The sequence below is a fragment of the Choristoneura fumiferana genome, chromosome 12 (assembly GCF_025370935.1).
Source record: "Choristoneura fumiferana chromosome 12, NRCan_CFum_1, whole genome shotgun sequence".
NCBI lineage: Eukaryota > Metazoa > Arthropoda > Insecta > Lepidoptera > Tortricidae > Choristoneura > Choristoneura fumiferana.
This window is the reverse complement of record NC_133483.1, coordinates 14,882,283-14,897,037: the sequence shown is the minus strand read 5'-3', so window position 1 is coordinate 14,897,037 and position 14,755 is coordinate 14,882,283. Positions and strand designations below refer to the sequence as shown.

The 14,755-nt window shown below is 37.2% G+C and overlaps 2 protein-coding genes across 2 annotated transcripts; both read left to right on the top strand.

The window, feature by feature from the left end:
- Window positions 1–2,641: 2,641 nt before the first annotated feature.
- On the top strand, window positions 2,642–4,421 carry LOC141433445 (uncharacterized). The gene is made up of 4 exons (XM_074095492.1): window positions 2,642–2,748; window positions 2,823–3,137; window positions 3,221–3,387; window positions 3,554–4,421. The coding sequence occupies exons 1-4, from the start codon at window positions 2,704–2,706 to the stop codon at window positions 4,257–4,259; spliced, it is 1,233 nt and encodes a 410-aa protein (XP_073951593.1). The 5' UTR covers window positions 2,642–2,703; the 3' UTR covers window positions 4,260–4,421.
- A 1,698-nt stretch (window positions 4,422–6,119) lies between these two features.
- LOC141433711 (uncharacterized) lies at window positions 6,120–14,461 on the top strand. The gene is made up of 8 exons (XM_074095806.1): window positions 6,120–6,214; window positions 6,472–6,717; window positions 6,947–7,113; window positions 7,395–7,461; window positions 10,968–10,985; window positions 11,289–11,519; window positions 12,852–13,018; window positions 14,314–14,461. Exons 1-8 carry the CDS (start codon window positions 6,203–6,205, stop codon window positions 14,378–14,380), a joined length of 975 nt encoding a protein of 324 aa, XP_073951907.1. The 5' UTR covers window positions 6,120–6,202; the 3' UTR covers window positions 14,381–14,461.
- The last annotated feature ends 294 nt before the right edge of the window (window positions 14,462–14,755 follow it).

Below are 14,755 nucleotides of genomic sequence, written 5' to 3'. Positions count from 1 at the left end.
ATCGAAATAGTATGCAACCTCGCTAAAATATTTAATAGGCGCATGTTGCAGTCGTAACTTTTAGACTGGGCGCAACAAAAAAAAGAATTTCAAACACAAACACAACCTAATTTAAAACATAGCGTAATCGATTCTACGATTCTGAGCAAACTACTTCCTGGTTTTCAGTTATTTAATTAACACCTTGTATATATAAGAACATAGGCGTATATAGAGGGGGGGCAGGTGGGCCGTGCCCACCCCAGTATGGTCTAGTGCCCACCCCAGGATGTTGGACTACTTATTCGAAATTCTATAATACTGATATCATCACACAAAAATCCAGGCCAGGCTCCCTTGGAAAATAACCTTAGATACGCCAATGTGTAAGAAGCCCACCGATCGAAATTATCTTTTATCCAAACAGACTTTAAGTATTGTCAGTACGTAAGAGGTTGTTCAGGTGCAACAGAACAGAACTCGACTGCAGCCGCACCTGGTACCGGGAAAATAAGATAAATAATTGATGAAAGCATACAACAGAATATCATACTACATAACAACACTACTCAGAGTTTATCTACAAAAAACACACTTGACAGAACTAGTACCGATGCCAAGCCGAATATTGATAAACTGTCATGTAAAGAATATAAATGTACAAAAAAATCAATAATTATATATTTGATACCGTGTAGCTAATGCAACCAAAATGCTATATTGCTTGAACCAAAGGCCCTGGTGCAAAAAATAAACTAGAGCCCCAACTGAACTATTTAAAATCGTTTGTTCCGTATTCCGAATATTCAAAATTGTTCGTTTCGTATTCAGAATATTCCGAATGTGGGAGAACTTTCACTAGTTCAATTTATAGTTTTTAAGTCAGAGACCAAGGGGCCCCCTCAGCTTGGGGCCCCGGGGCACTGCCCCGTCTAGCCCTCCGGTAGCTTCGCCACTACCTATATTAAGCGCCTGAAACATAATTGTAACACAAACAACAATGTTAATTCTTTGCTCGTAAGCATGGAGTGTTTAAGGAACATATTAAATGATATTGTATCCGTTACAATATCATTTAATATGAGTGAGTCTCACGTTAGTTTCATGTTCAAAATTGTTTAAGGAACTTTAATTCATCGATACAAAAATAACTTGCTACAGTATGTTTGATAAAATACATTACAAGCCAGAAATGAGCATTTAGGTAGGTACTGCCAGGTTTGACCAACATTTGAATTCGGTTATCACGCGTTGTTCCCTCGGGAACTGTGCATTTTTACCCGGTTAAAATGTAGCCTATGTCACTCTCGGGCCCATAAACTATCTCTATGCCAAAAATCACGTCGATCCGTTGCGCCGATTCGACGTGAAAGACGGACAAACATATAAATACACACACTTTCGCATTTATAATATTATTATGGATATGGATACTGTACTTGTCACGGTAAATAGGTACTTAAATGTTTATATTTTCAAGATAAATTAGTTTTCAGTATTCTAGTCTATCAACTATAGCTTAGTCATAGTTTAAAACCTGAATAATATAAGTGTCATTAGTAAGGATTATTCCACATTTAGGTGTGGCTTGCTAAAAATTCACAAAGTTCCTAGAAACAAAACGCAACTGTCAAACTGAAGTTTTTGCTTACTCTTACAGCGCAGGCGCATAAAAAGCGTACGAATTAGAATTCCGCGTGCCATTTGAATCCTACAATGAGTTAGTATTTTAATTTAATTACTAGTACATTATGGGTAATTTATGAAGGCCGCAGCGCTTTTTATGAAGTCGAAGACCTTTGAATATTGAAATAATAGTCGTACATAGACCCTAGTCTATGTCACCTAGTAATCACCTATGTTTACTGACAAAAAATACTTCTTAAATTTTAAACTTGGTTACAAAGTATGAGAAAATAAGACGTAATTCCTACGTCACTCTGTTGAGATTACCAGACGTACCTCACTTGTAAGTATGTATTTGCATAATTAGTTGCAAATGTGCTCAAAAATTAAGTTTTGTTCGTGATATTTGCCTTGCGGCTTTACAATAATATTATTTACTGTAAATTGGCACAAAAATACTAATTAATTCCCAAACTTTTGAAAATATTTGTTGCAAGGCCTAATGTAATTTATTTTTAGTAGACTGTTACAATATTACCTATAAAACTATTTGTGCCTCAATTCTCGTTGATCACGTTTCAAAATGTAATCATGTCAGTAGTTAATTGTCCTCATGAATTGGTTTTAAACTAATGATTTCTACGCGAACCAAAAAATGGGCAACGGATAAACTCCTGGACTGTACCTATAACTTATACTTATGAATCTTATGATGACGTATGGTAAAGTCGTAAACATGAGCAATGTTAAATAGTTGACTATTCGCAGCGTCCTCGCCACAAAGCTCACGGCCACTGAAAGACGAACACGGGTTAGGGATAAAGAAATAACTTGCAGTTGTTCCCGGTTACATTTCATCACTAGCCGGTCTATCTAAAACAAAAGCAAATGTCATGCCATTTTACCCGCTAATTGTAAGTCTCGTGCTCTGAATGCAGGAGATGAGACAACGTAGCTAGTGTTAAAATCTTCATTAACATTTTAATTGTTCGCCGCTATTCATCCAGTAATGACATTGATGGTTTGTTTCGGTATTACCGAACAGCATATTTTAAGACAAACAAAGCACCTTTTATAAGACGAGACACTTTCCGAAAAATGTCAGTAGTCTTCCACCGATCAGCTGGAAAGATGATTTTAAAAGTAAGTATTTTAATATTTGTGCAGTAGTGAAATAAATATAAATATTTTTGAAATGTATTTCATTTTTGTTTCAGGGTCTAGCCGCGGCGTTAGTGTTTAGTCTCGCCTGGATAGGGTCGGTCGCGGGAGCGACATCTTATTCGAATGTGTACGTACAGAGTGGCCCGAGCCTCGCGAGCCTATATGGACCGCCGGGCTACCGAAGTGCGCAGCTCGCGCCTTTGGCTGCTGCACCACTAATGTCAAGTTTCATTCCACCGTGTGTGTCACCCTGTGCAATTCCTGGTCAACAAATTGCTGCAATAGCTCCTGTAGCAACAAGTAGTGCCAATTTTGTGTCTTACAATTCGCCTGTTAGCGTACCAGTCGTAGTAGCACCCGCCAATGATGTAAGTTTTTGTTAAAGCTTTTAATATTAGGTTCCCAATATATAACATCATTTAATAAACTGTATATTTCATTGTATTGGCAGGATACTACGAGCTATGAGTACTCATACGTGGTTTACGATGAAAATACTGGTGACCAAAAGGCTCAGCGAGAGTTAAGTGATGGCTCAGTAGTACGGGGTCAGTACTCATTGATCCAGCCTGATGGATATGTGCGAGAAGTGCAATACACCGCAGATGACGTCAAAGGGTACATTTATCATTTAATTAAGCTTATTTTAGTATTTTTGATAGAATTTCGCAAGAAAAGGACAGATAAATTAAGACACTTATGTATAAGTATACAGCACAAAGTAAAATCACAGGACTTTATAGAAATTTAAAGGTGTTTTAAAATAAGTATTTTGTTTTCACAGGTTTAATGCAGTTGTTAAGAACTTCTTACCTCAATTTGAACTGAAAACAGCTTCAGGAGAAAAGGCGTCGCCATGTCCCGAAGTAAAAAGCGAGCCTTTAAAGGAATCACCGGAAGGTGAATCAAAGGATCTCGAACCGGAAAGTCATGAAGCACACGTAGAAGAGACACATGAAGGACATGATCATGAAGGTCATGATCATGGAGAACATGAGGGGCACGAAGAACATGGAGAACCGGAATCCAAGGAGAAATCGAAAGAGGAATCAAAAGAAGGATCACAAGAGGAATCCAAAGAAGAAAAAGAACCAGAAAAATCGGAAGAGTCGAAGGAGCAAGGAGAAGCTGACAAAAAAGGAGAGAAAGAAGAATCCAAGAGTTCTGAAGAGGAAGGAGGCGAGAAAAAGGAAGAAGGAAGTGAGGAAAAGAAAGAAAGCAGTGAAGAAAGTAAAGAAGGAAGCGAGGAAAAGAAAGAAGGAAGCGGGGAAAAGAAAGAAGGAAGTGAGGAAAATAAAGAAGGAAGTGAGGAAAAGAAAGAAGAAGAACCAAGAGCAGAGAACAGTGCCGAAGAAAAACCTGCTGAATTAAACGCGCTTGTATCCTACAACGATATTATTAAATGCCTACAAGCTGCTATCAACGGCGTGAACACGCCAAAGCCTACAGCTTCACCTCTCACATACATTATTTTAAACAAACCGTGCTAAGAAATGCCTATTTAATATAATATATTTTTTGACACTTGACATTAGCGTCTAGTCTAAAAGTTACAATGTTATTTGTTGACTAATTCTCATTCTGTTTTTCAGTAAACATTGATATAAAATTTTGGAAAATCTTGTTACTGAAATAAAATCTGTAACACGAAACTTTATTCATTCCTTCCTGTCATCAGCAGAATAATAATATCTATGACTAAAAAACTTAGAACTAACCTCAGTTTATACGAGTATTGTGTCTCGTACTGCACTGTACTTTCAAAACTATGCTTTTGCAAAATCTCCTGCACATGAGAGTATATTTTTGATAACACTTATAATAACAAAGTAGCATACCTAGCCTACTTTTAAATTTGACTGCCAACCCAATGGCAACACACACTATTACGTTTCAGCAAATCGATCAATGTCTTGTCAAACCTCTTAACGTAGGTACCTACCTACCTACTAATGTTAAATAGAGATTGATTGAGATAAAGCTTTGATAGCCAAATTTCGTTAAAAGCACTTCTAGCTGGCTTCCAAATTCAATGTCAGCAAATTTATTTTACGTATCTATCGATGATAGTACTTAGTAAAAGTTTTATTTCTTCTTAAAGTGTGATACGTAACTTTAATTGTTACCTTAACACAAATAAACTAACACCTAATCTAATCTAATAAAGCGGGATTAAATGGACATTGTAAAAAAATACATAAATCAGGGACTGCTACTGAACCAAATAACTGAAAACCTTCTTATTCATGTCGATATTATAAATAAATGTACTATTTTTCCACAGTCAACGTTTCTGAAATTTGCTATACGTGGCTTGTGTAGAAATATTGAGTTAAAATAATTTTATGCAAGTTTATGTGCACACGCATTCTTCTGAGACAAGGTCATATTATGATAATTTTTCACGGACTTATGTTTTCAAGAACCACTAAGATCTGAATCTTGAAAGGATTAAACAAGGTTCTTAACATAACAACGTATATCCATATTTTAAGCAAAACTGCTGCGGTATTTTTGTTTACAGGATAATAATGACGAAATTAATAAAGCTAAGCTATTACTTATTAATATAAATTATTCAATTACCAAGAATCGAACACGTTGCGCCAGCTTTTGTTGACAGGGTTTAAAATAATAATAATTTAAGTATGATAAAAGAAGTCATTTTGATAGAATACTACAAGAATAGTAGTACTACATAACATATTTAATTTCTATGCTTATTGTAAATCAGGAGCAAATAAATAAATACTCCTGGGAAAAATCAGTCTACTTATAATAAAATTTTATAAATAAAACACAATATATACAATAATTAACAAATAGAAAGAAAAATAGAACTAAAACAGACTTACTCTAATCCTAAAAATCTATGTTTGCAAATATCACCCATATCGCTGCTATTGGGCAGGGTGCCCATAAGGCTGGCTGCGTTTCCTCGTTGTGCAATGCCAATACGTTGACTACTTATCAACGTTTGGGAATATAAACAATATCTTCCAAAAAAATAATCAAGTACGTGAAAATGCGACTGGAAACAAACAAAACTCAAGTACTGTACGAAAATTATATTTTTATTAGGATATTAACATCATCATAAAGCGCCATGTGACGATACCAAAAATAACCAAAGCACAACTTTATAAACATAATCGTAAAAGTATATACCAAAGCAATTCTCAGAAATAAAACAAAGGCGTTCTTAATTAGCAGTTGTAATCTATATCTGAAAACCAAGCCGGACGCAATGATTAACGGCTACACATTAGTATCGGAACTGCTGCGACCTTGCCGCCATGTCAAAGCTACAGAGTCAAGGCTTCGCATTTCTCCGCCCCACCGCGTGCGCACGCGTGCTCGCGATCTATAAAACATACCGCTGACTGTTGACATCTATCAATAAGTACTTGATTGTTAAACAACAATAACAACAATGTTCAGCAAAGTTAGTATTCATAATACAATTTTTAAAAATGCTATTCAAAATATTTATTGCAATAAATTCAATCATTATTTTGAAAAAATGCAGCAGTTGTTAATTCGAAGATAATAATAAGACAGAGTTTATTATATACAACTCATTTTCTTTGTCTTCAGTTAGTCTCTTATGCCAAAGATACTCCTCTACTATCTGTATAATGTGAATGGTAATATGGGTATTAAAAAATAGATTTTATTATAATTGAACTATCAAAATTTCAGATTGTAGCTTTCGGCGCCCTCTTGGCCGCGGCCAGTGCTGGCCACCTCGGCCACGCCGTGTCATCGCAGAGCATCATCCGTCACGACGAGGGTCACTATGCCCCAGCTCACTATGCTGCCCCAGATCACTATGCTCCGGCTCACTACGCTGCTCCCATCGTCCACGCCGCCCCTATCGCTCACTACGCTGCCCCTGTTGCTCACTACGCTGCCCCTGTCGCCCATTACGATGGTCATGATGAATACGTAAGTTACTATTGGCTGAAAATTTGTTGACACACACAGATAATGTGTCTGCATTTAACTTTAAACTTACCTCTCGATGAATTGGCACCATCATGCTTATAATTCTATTCCCTTGCTTATTACTTGGTGCGTCTCATTCCTGCTCGAATATTGGTAATAATTTTAATTGGTAAAAGAGTTCAAGGTAGAGCACTTACCGAATTTATACTATACTTTATTGTTTATCCAGGCCCATCCTAAATACGACTTCGCGTACTCGGTTGCGGACCCCCACACCGGCGACCACAAGTCGCAGCACGAGTCCCGCGATGGCGACGCCGTGCACGGCTACTACTCGCTGGTGCAGCCCGATGGCTCCGTGCGCAAGGTCGAGTACACCGCTGATGACCACAATGGGTAAGAATAACCAGCAATGAATTAATAGAAGATGCAAGTAGACACATCAACATTTTGAACTGAAACCTAAGTATGTACTTATATATTTTTTCTCACCTTTGACTAGCATCAAATCAACAAGGGTCATGCCCATTTATAACCATCTCCTGTTAACTTAGCACGCCAGTGCCTCCGAAGTATAAACGACTGAAACCTTTATCCTAGTCGCAAAACCCAGTTAGTTATTTCAGGACAAAAGCTAGCGTAGATAACTTTCCATCAATATTTTTTTATGTTTTCAGATTCAACGCTGTAGTCCACAACTCAGCACCTACCATCCACGCCGCTCCTGCCCACGACTACCATCATTATTGAGGAACAGATCACCGAGTGCTATTTATAAGGAGACTATTTATGTTTTGTAATAAATGAATGCGAGAATGCTGTAAATAAAGCGTGAATTGATAATAATAATGTGGTTTGGATTAAACTTAATATTTTTATAGTATTATAACCAAAATCGCTTTCCTTCCTTTCCCTTTTGAAATGTCTTAGGCCTCTAGGTTGGCAACGCGTCTGCAATACCCCTGGTATTGCAGATGTTTATGGGCGGTGGTAAACTCTTACCATCAGGAGACCCCTTGCTCGTTTGCCATCCAGTTGAATAAAAAAAAATCCCTTCAGTCTTAGAAAAAAGAAGCTAAATGATTGATTCCGTAATAATAGGTAAGCTCCGTATTCTATGCTATGCAACAGAAGTGAGTGGAAACAGGCTAAGTAGCATATTTCAAAATGTTCCACAACTGACTGGGCACAGCCATTCGTCTTTAATTTTGATTGATTATCGAGGAAGTAAATTAAAAAAAGTTATTTATTTTTTATATCAACTTAAATAAGCACTTTGCGTACCCTGTTGTAACGAAAGCCCTGCCGAAATAGTTTGTTCTAATTATCAAGTAGCACTTTACTCTACTTACTAATTATCATATTTAATGTAAGTACTTGTTGATGCTTCTGCTTTGCGAAATATTATTATTTTACAGTTTTTTAGGGTTCCGGAGCCAAAATGGCAAAAAAGATGTAATTTTGCACGTATATATAAATAAACTATGCCGACAAAATAGTACAATTAAAAATTTAAAAAAAATAACTTTTTTGGGATACCTCCTATAGACGTACAGTGGGGGTGATTTTTTTTCTCATTCAACCCTATAGTGTCGTATATATATGTATATTGGATAGGTCTTTTAAAACCATTAGGGGGTTGCTAAGACGATTTTTCGATTCAGTGATTTGTTTGCGAAATATTCAACTTTAAAGGGCAAATTTTCACGAAAAATCTAAACCGGTGAGTGGAAAAATTTTAAAAAATGCAGGATGTTAGTAAGTATATCAAGCTATCAAGGAAAACTATAACAGCTAAGTTTCATAATCCCAGCCTTTATACGTCCCACTGCAGGGCACAAGCCTCCTCTCAGAATGAGAGGGCTTGGGCAGTAGTTCCCACGCGGGCCCAATGCGGATTGGAAACTTCACACACACCATTGAATAACGGCTAAGTTTGCTTCAGAATTATTAGCAGTTTAAGAGTAAATAGCAGCCTTAGGTATAAAATATACCTAAACTTGGAAGATTCCGTATAAAATACGAAATCCTTAGAAAAATATTTTTTATTTTTTTCGTAATGGCTACGGAACCCTATTTTGGGCGTGTTCGACACGCTCTTGGCCGGTTTTAACTCAACTCTTTGACATTTTTTAAACTGAAGTTTTCAAACATGAATACTAAAGAATGAATAAATGAATAATAACCCCGTTATTATTATTACACTTTTCTTCTAGTTTTTTTTAAGAATCAATGTCACTTCTTTTAACTTAAAGAACAAATACCCTTAAGTATGTAATAAATAAATAATACGCAAAAGTTGATATCAAAATACCGTTTCTGGCATTGTTCTTCAAGCTAAGTACCTGAAACTACTTTAAAGTAGCAGTTAAAAATGTTCAATGTCAAATTGGGTTAAAAATAAATGTAACGAGACCTTATATACTTAGCTGGGACAATAACATGTCGAATATGTCTCATATACCTCGAACCATATATTTTATGAGATCATTAACCATATTTAGGTATTTTGGAATATATTTCGCGAGTTTTTACCGAAGGTTCTTATGAGACGCTGTAAATAAAGGTTTTTATTTCAACTGATAATATAAAAAATAATGTTACTTTTGTTTACAAATTTGATCGGTAGTTTCCTCCGAGTAACTTCTGGCCCGCTATGTAATCTGAATTCGTTGAAGATAAAAATGCACTATTTAAGAGAAACAGGAAATACGGCCAAGCGGAGAACGTTTTTGTAAACTAGTTAATCTGAAGTGTTATTGAATATTTCAGAGTTTATCAGGATTTTAAACCTTTATATGATTGATAACTCACACATGAAGCCTCGTCTGCACTTGAAAAGTAAGAACAGGAAACAGTTCATTTTATAATTTTCAGGAAACTACTAGACCAACTACGCCACTGTATATTAAGCTAAAACAAAATAATGGCCAAATAGTATTTCACCTTATGAAACAGAAGGTTTTGTTACTTTATAGGTACCATTACATAGAAAGCTTTACAGGAAAATTCTGCCGTTTTATTTTTAGCCTAAGAAACTAATTACCTGTTATATCCAATAGAATGCAGCTGAACAAATTGCATCCTGTGCAAAAGCGATATTTGCGCAACAGTGGGAGATAATGATAACTAATTAAGATAAAAATTCTAATTACCTGAATTCCAAGAGTAAAATTAATGGACTATGTATCCTAATATAGTTCTGTCTTAATCTTTGTAGGATAACATTTAGCATTAAATGCCTAAAAACGCACTTATGTTTCTTTATGACTTAAACTTGACCTTCGCTCTCCATTAATTATATCTCTGGCAGAGCGTTTACCTAGAACAAATACTTAAGCCGGCTCTGCAGTATAAGCTAGGTATGCAGTCCTCGAGTTTAATACTTGCAGAGCTTTTTGGACTGAAGCCCAGGGCCTCGTGGACATTAAGGGCCCCCAACCCTATTATATCATTATCAAACAAGAGTTTTTGACAAAATCGCAATTACTTGATTAATTAGGTTGGCCCCAACCAAGTAGTATTAGCCTAGGGCCCCACAAACTCACCGTCGTGGACACTCGGCTCAAAATGGCCAGACTCGTGCTGGGGCCCTGCTACTTAGCTAAAGAAGTATACTTTGGCTTATCTATACCCCATTTGTCGGTCAAAGTAATTGTGACCCTATTGTCCTGATTTTTTTTTTCGCTAATTCATCATCATCGTCATTATAATATCAGTCTTAGGACTGCCACTATTGGATATGATAGGTATTTCGCCAATTAGCTCATTCCAAATGCAAACCTCTACACAGGTTATAACCAATTTTTATGCTACCATTTTCATAGGTACATCTAAATAGCACGAAATAAAAAAATATTTTAGACAAATCAAAAACCCAAACTTTGAATAAAAATTAAAAAGGTAAAAACAAGTCCAGTAGTCTACAAATAGAACTCTGTGAAATAACTTAAAGTTCAACAGTCGAGATCCATTCAAAATCCGACTCGCACTTGGCCAGTTTTTTTTATATATATTTTTTTTGAATTACAATAAGCTTCAGCAACGTCGCATGGCCAAAAGCAATAGATACCGATACCATGACATATATCGTTATTGCAATTCCATAATGGCTTTAATTCGACCTTTATCTATTGTCGCAGCGAGGCCTGCCGCGGGCAGCCCCACTTGATCTTGAGTGTTAAATTAATATAAAAACCTACAACCGCTGGTATTGACATCAATCAGCAACCAACGTTGAAAACAACTAGAGCAAAATGTTCAGCAAAGTGAGTAAATTTAATAAGCATTTAATATTCAAAAAGTGGTGGATACAGTGTTAATTTTTAAATTTAAATGTAACGCTAAAAAGCATACTCGTATTAGAAAATTTGTGATCAATGAGAATTAGATAAATAATATTCAGTTTTGAACTGCCTTTTGACGGACAAAACCATATTAGCAAAGGCACTGTTTATTTTTGTACTCAAACCAATCCATGAAGACTTCGATAGCATTAGGCTGTTTATAAATAAGTTAATGTAGGTACGTAAATTAAAACAAATCTAACATTGAAAAAAATCTCTTTTCAGCTCGTAGCTTTTGGTGCCATGCTCGCAGCCGCAAACGCGGGTCTGTACGGCTACGGACACGGACACGGACACGCCGTGTCCTCCCAGAGCATCGTGCGTCACGACGAAGGCTACGCGCCGTACGTCGCTGCGCCCGCGCACTACGCTGCGCCGCTCGCTCACGCCGCGCCGCTGGCTCACTACGCTGCACCCATCGCCTATGATCACGGCTATGATGGACATGATGAATACGTAAGTAGAACACGGGTCTTTTCTCGAGTTCGAAGTTCGTATCGAGTCTTCCTCGCTATTTTTAGGGTTCCGGAGCCAAAACGGCAAAAACGGAACCCTTATAGTTTCGTCAAGTCCGTCTGTCTGCCTGTCTGTCTGTCTGTCCGTCCGTATGTCACAGGCATTTTACTCCAAAACTACAAGAGAGTCTTGCCAAGCCGCTATATAGTTTTGTAGTAAAATTACAAAAATAAATATTTATAGGGGGGGGCACTCCATACACGTAACAGATATTGAAAAAATATTTTTTAACTCGCATCAACGTGTGGCACCTAGTTCGACAGTTCTTTTGAAAAGATAGTACCTACCAGGTTTCTCAAAAACTTTTTTGATTAAGTGAAGATTTCCGGAAATAATCGCTCCCAAATTAGCAAAAATTGTGTCTTTTTTTTTTTTTTTTTGAGCGGGAGAACTATACTGACTTTTAATCGTAGACATCGGTATTTTTAGGGTAGATCTAAGATTGACACTCCTAAGAGGCAAGATTACATGTCATATTTTGACTATCAAGGTGGAAAGCGTTCCACGCAGCTCACGTTATCGCCAGCGCTATATTATTATTTAACTCTATTACTGTACTTTTGTATGTACAATTAGCCCCAAAATATGGTCACCAACTTAATGTGGCCACATTAGTTTTAAAATTTGAGTATAATGACATGATTTGATCCTTCGTCCCAATCTGTAAGTGCAAACTAGCTGTGCATTATGATTTTATTTCAACTCATCGATTATTTACCTAATAAAAGACTCAAAGACAAAGAGATTTAAAGACTCACCATAATCCATCAACTACGTTGAATAGAGGCCGTATTGCCTAACGTTTTTGACGATCGCGATCGCAATCAAATGACAGTTTTTGTTTTGAAATCTGTCATCGTATTGCGTTCGCGAGCGTCAGCACGGCTACTACGAAACTCGAAAGTCGAAGTTAACTATCGTACCGTCCCTCTCACTCTCGTATTAAATTGTATAAGTGTCAGAGGGTCGGCACGACACGAACTTCGAGTTTCGTAGTAGCCCTGCAGAAACGTTAGGCAATGTCAATCGTCGTGGTCAATCGTCTTCCCTGTCGCTAATCCGTCAAATACAGTATATCCTTTATTTAATGTCCAGTATCCTAGGGACAATGCCGAATGGCATCAGTTATTTGTCGACGATACTTTCGCACTGATTTACCGATAGCAATAGAGAAAAGTGAAAAATTTGTAACACGATCCACGCATGTAATCCGATAACTCTTTCTCTCCCAAGCGTCATTACTAATCTCAATGTAACATGTGCTTTTTCCAGGCTCATCCTAAATACGACTTCGCGTACTCAGTAGCCGACCCCCACACCGGCGACCACAAGTCGCAGCACGAGTCCCGCGATGGCGACGCCGTGCACGGCTACTACTCGCTGGTGCAGCCCGATGGCTCCGTGCGCAAGGTCGAGTACACCGCTGACGACCACAATGGGTGAGCTTTTTTTTAATAGTACAAGACAGACAAACGAGCAAGTGGAACACTTGAAATGTACCTGGTGCAATTGTGTAGGGTCCATGGGTCAACAGTCAGTGATATAGTGAACAATGGGCGACTATGTGAATACCACCGGCCACTTTGAAGTAGCCCGAAAAACCTGTAACATCGCCATTGGGCGCCACAATCCATTGCCCTGAGACCTTTACTAGGCCAATGTTGGTCATACGTTAACGCCCCTGCCTGTAGATATCCTGTACTGCTGCTGTCTGATCATCCGCTCCGCTCAGGAACACAACAGTAAGATAATAGTAACGATCCAGCAAGACCTTGTAGGTATAAGGTTCTACTGTGGTTCTACCAACAGCAAAAAAGTTAAGGCTAGTAAGCGTTCAGTTCAGCTAGCGTAGAGCATCCCTGACCTAGTTTTTTCTGTAGTAACTATGGTAATGTTTCAATTGTAAATCTACCCTAATTGTGTGTTTGTAGCTAAATGACAATTGTCGCCTAAACCGACATAAAATAAAAACAATTAGGTTTACTTAATGTTGCAGTTGCAAAATGTTGACGCATTCCATACATGTACAACAGAACGTGGTTCATTTGTTTATTGCAGACCCAATAACTGCATAAATTGGTGTTCTTTCTACACCATTACAAAACAATCAGCTTAGTTTTATCACCTCAGGCGACGCCAGCGCATGTTGCATAGACTATTTCGAACTAATATCCAAGTTAGATTTAAACGGCACGGAGAGTTAATAAATCAGATTAAATGGATGATATCTTTAAGGTGCACGTGTTTACATAATTAATAATTTATCCTTATACATGAGTATATTATTGTTCTAAGACAAATATTTGAAGAATGACGCATTAGATTATCGATAGCTAATCAAACAGAGCTGCATTTCAAAAATAAATAAATACGGATATAAGTCACGTTAGAAAAAGGAATCGAACGAAACGAAGGAATGAAACGAAAATGTTCAATACAGACGATAGGAAGAAAGTAGCGACTCGTATCAGAAATCAATAGAAAACGCTACGAGACCTGAACCATATAACAAAGAGCAAGCTGCATTAAGTGATATAGGTACCCACCTTACAACAAAGGTTCAGAGTAAATTATTTATCAACCTGAATGTACCAAAGGGATATGTATGTGATGCAATGCATGTCCTTAATTGATGCAAATAAAAGCAGTGTAGGTAGTTCCTTAGTATCACAGACAATTATTTGACAGACAAAACGAAATGGGATGGAATGTAAGTAAATATTTCTTGTTTCAGATTCAACGCCGTGGTTCACAACTCTGCTCCCTCCATCCACCCTGAACCCCACCATCATCATTATTGAGTGAATAGAATCGACTGTTAAAGTGTTTAACGAACAAGAATGTAAATAAATAATTTATTAAATGTTTTGTACTGTAAAGTATTTTTTAGTTTGTTTTTCTTGACAGAAATTAGTTGCCTTAACGTGTACCTACGAAAAAAAACAAATGATGGTATTTACACACAAGTAATTTTAGAATTGTCTAAGATTTGTGTTAAAGTTTTTTGTGGTAAGACCGCTATGTTTTACAAATTGCTCAGAAATAAAATCTTAAATGACAGTTCCTATAATAAATGGGGCTACGAAAAAACTGGCCAAGTGCGAGTCGCGTGGGATCCGGTCATTTACAAGGCATTCATGAGACCAAAAACGACATGAAAAGGCATTTGGTTTGGT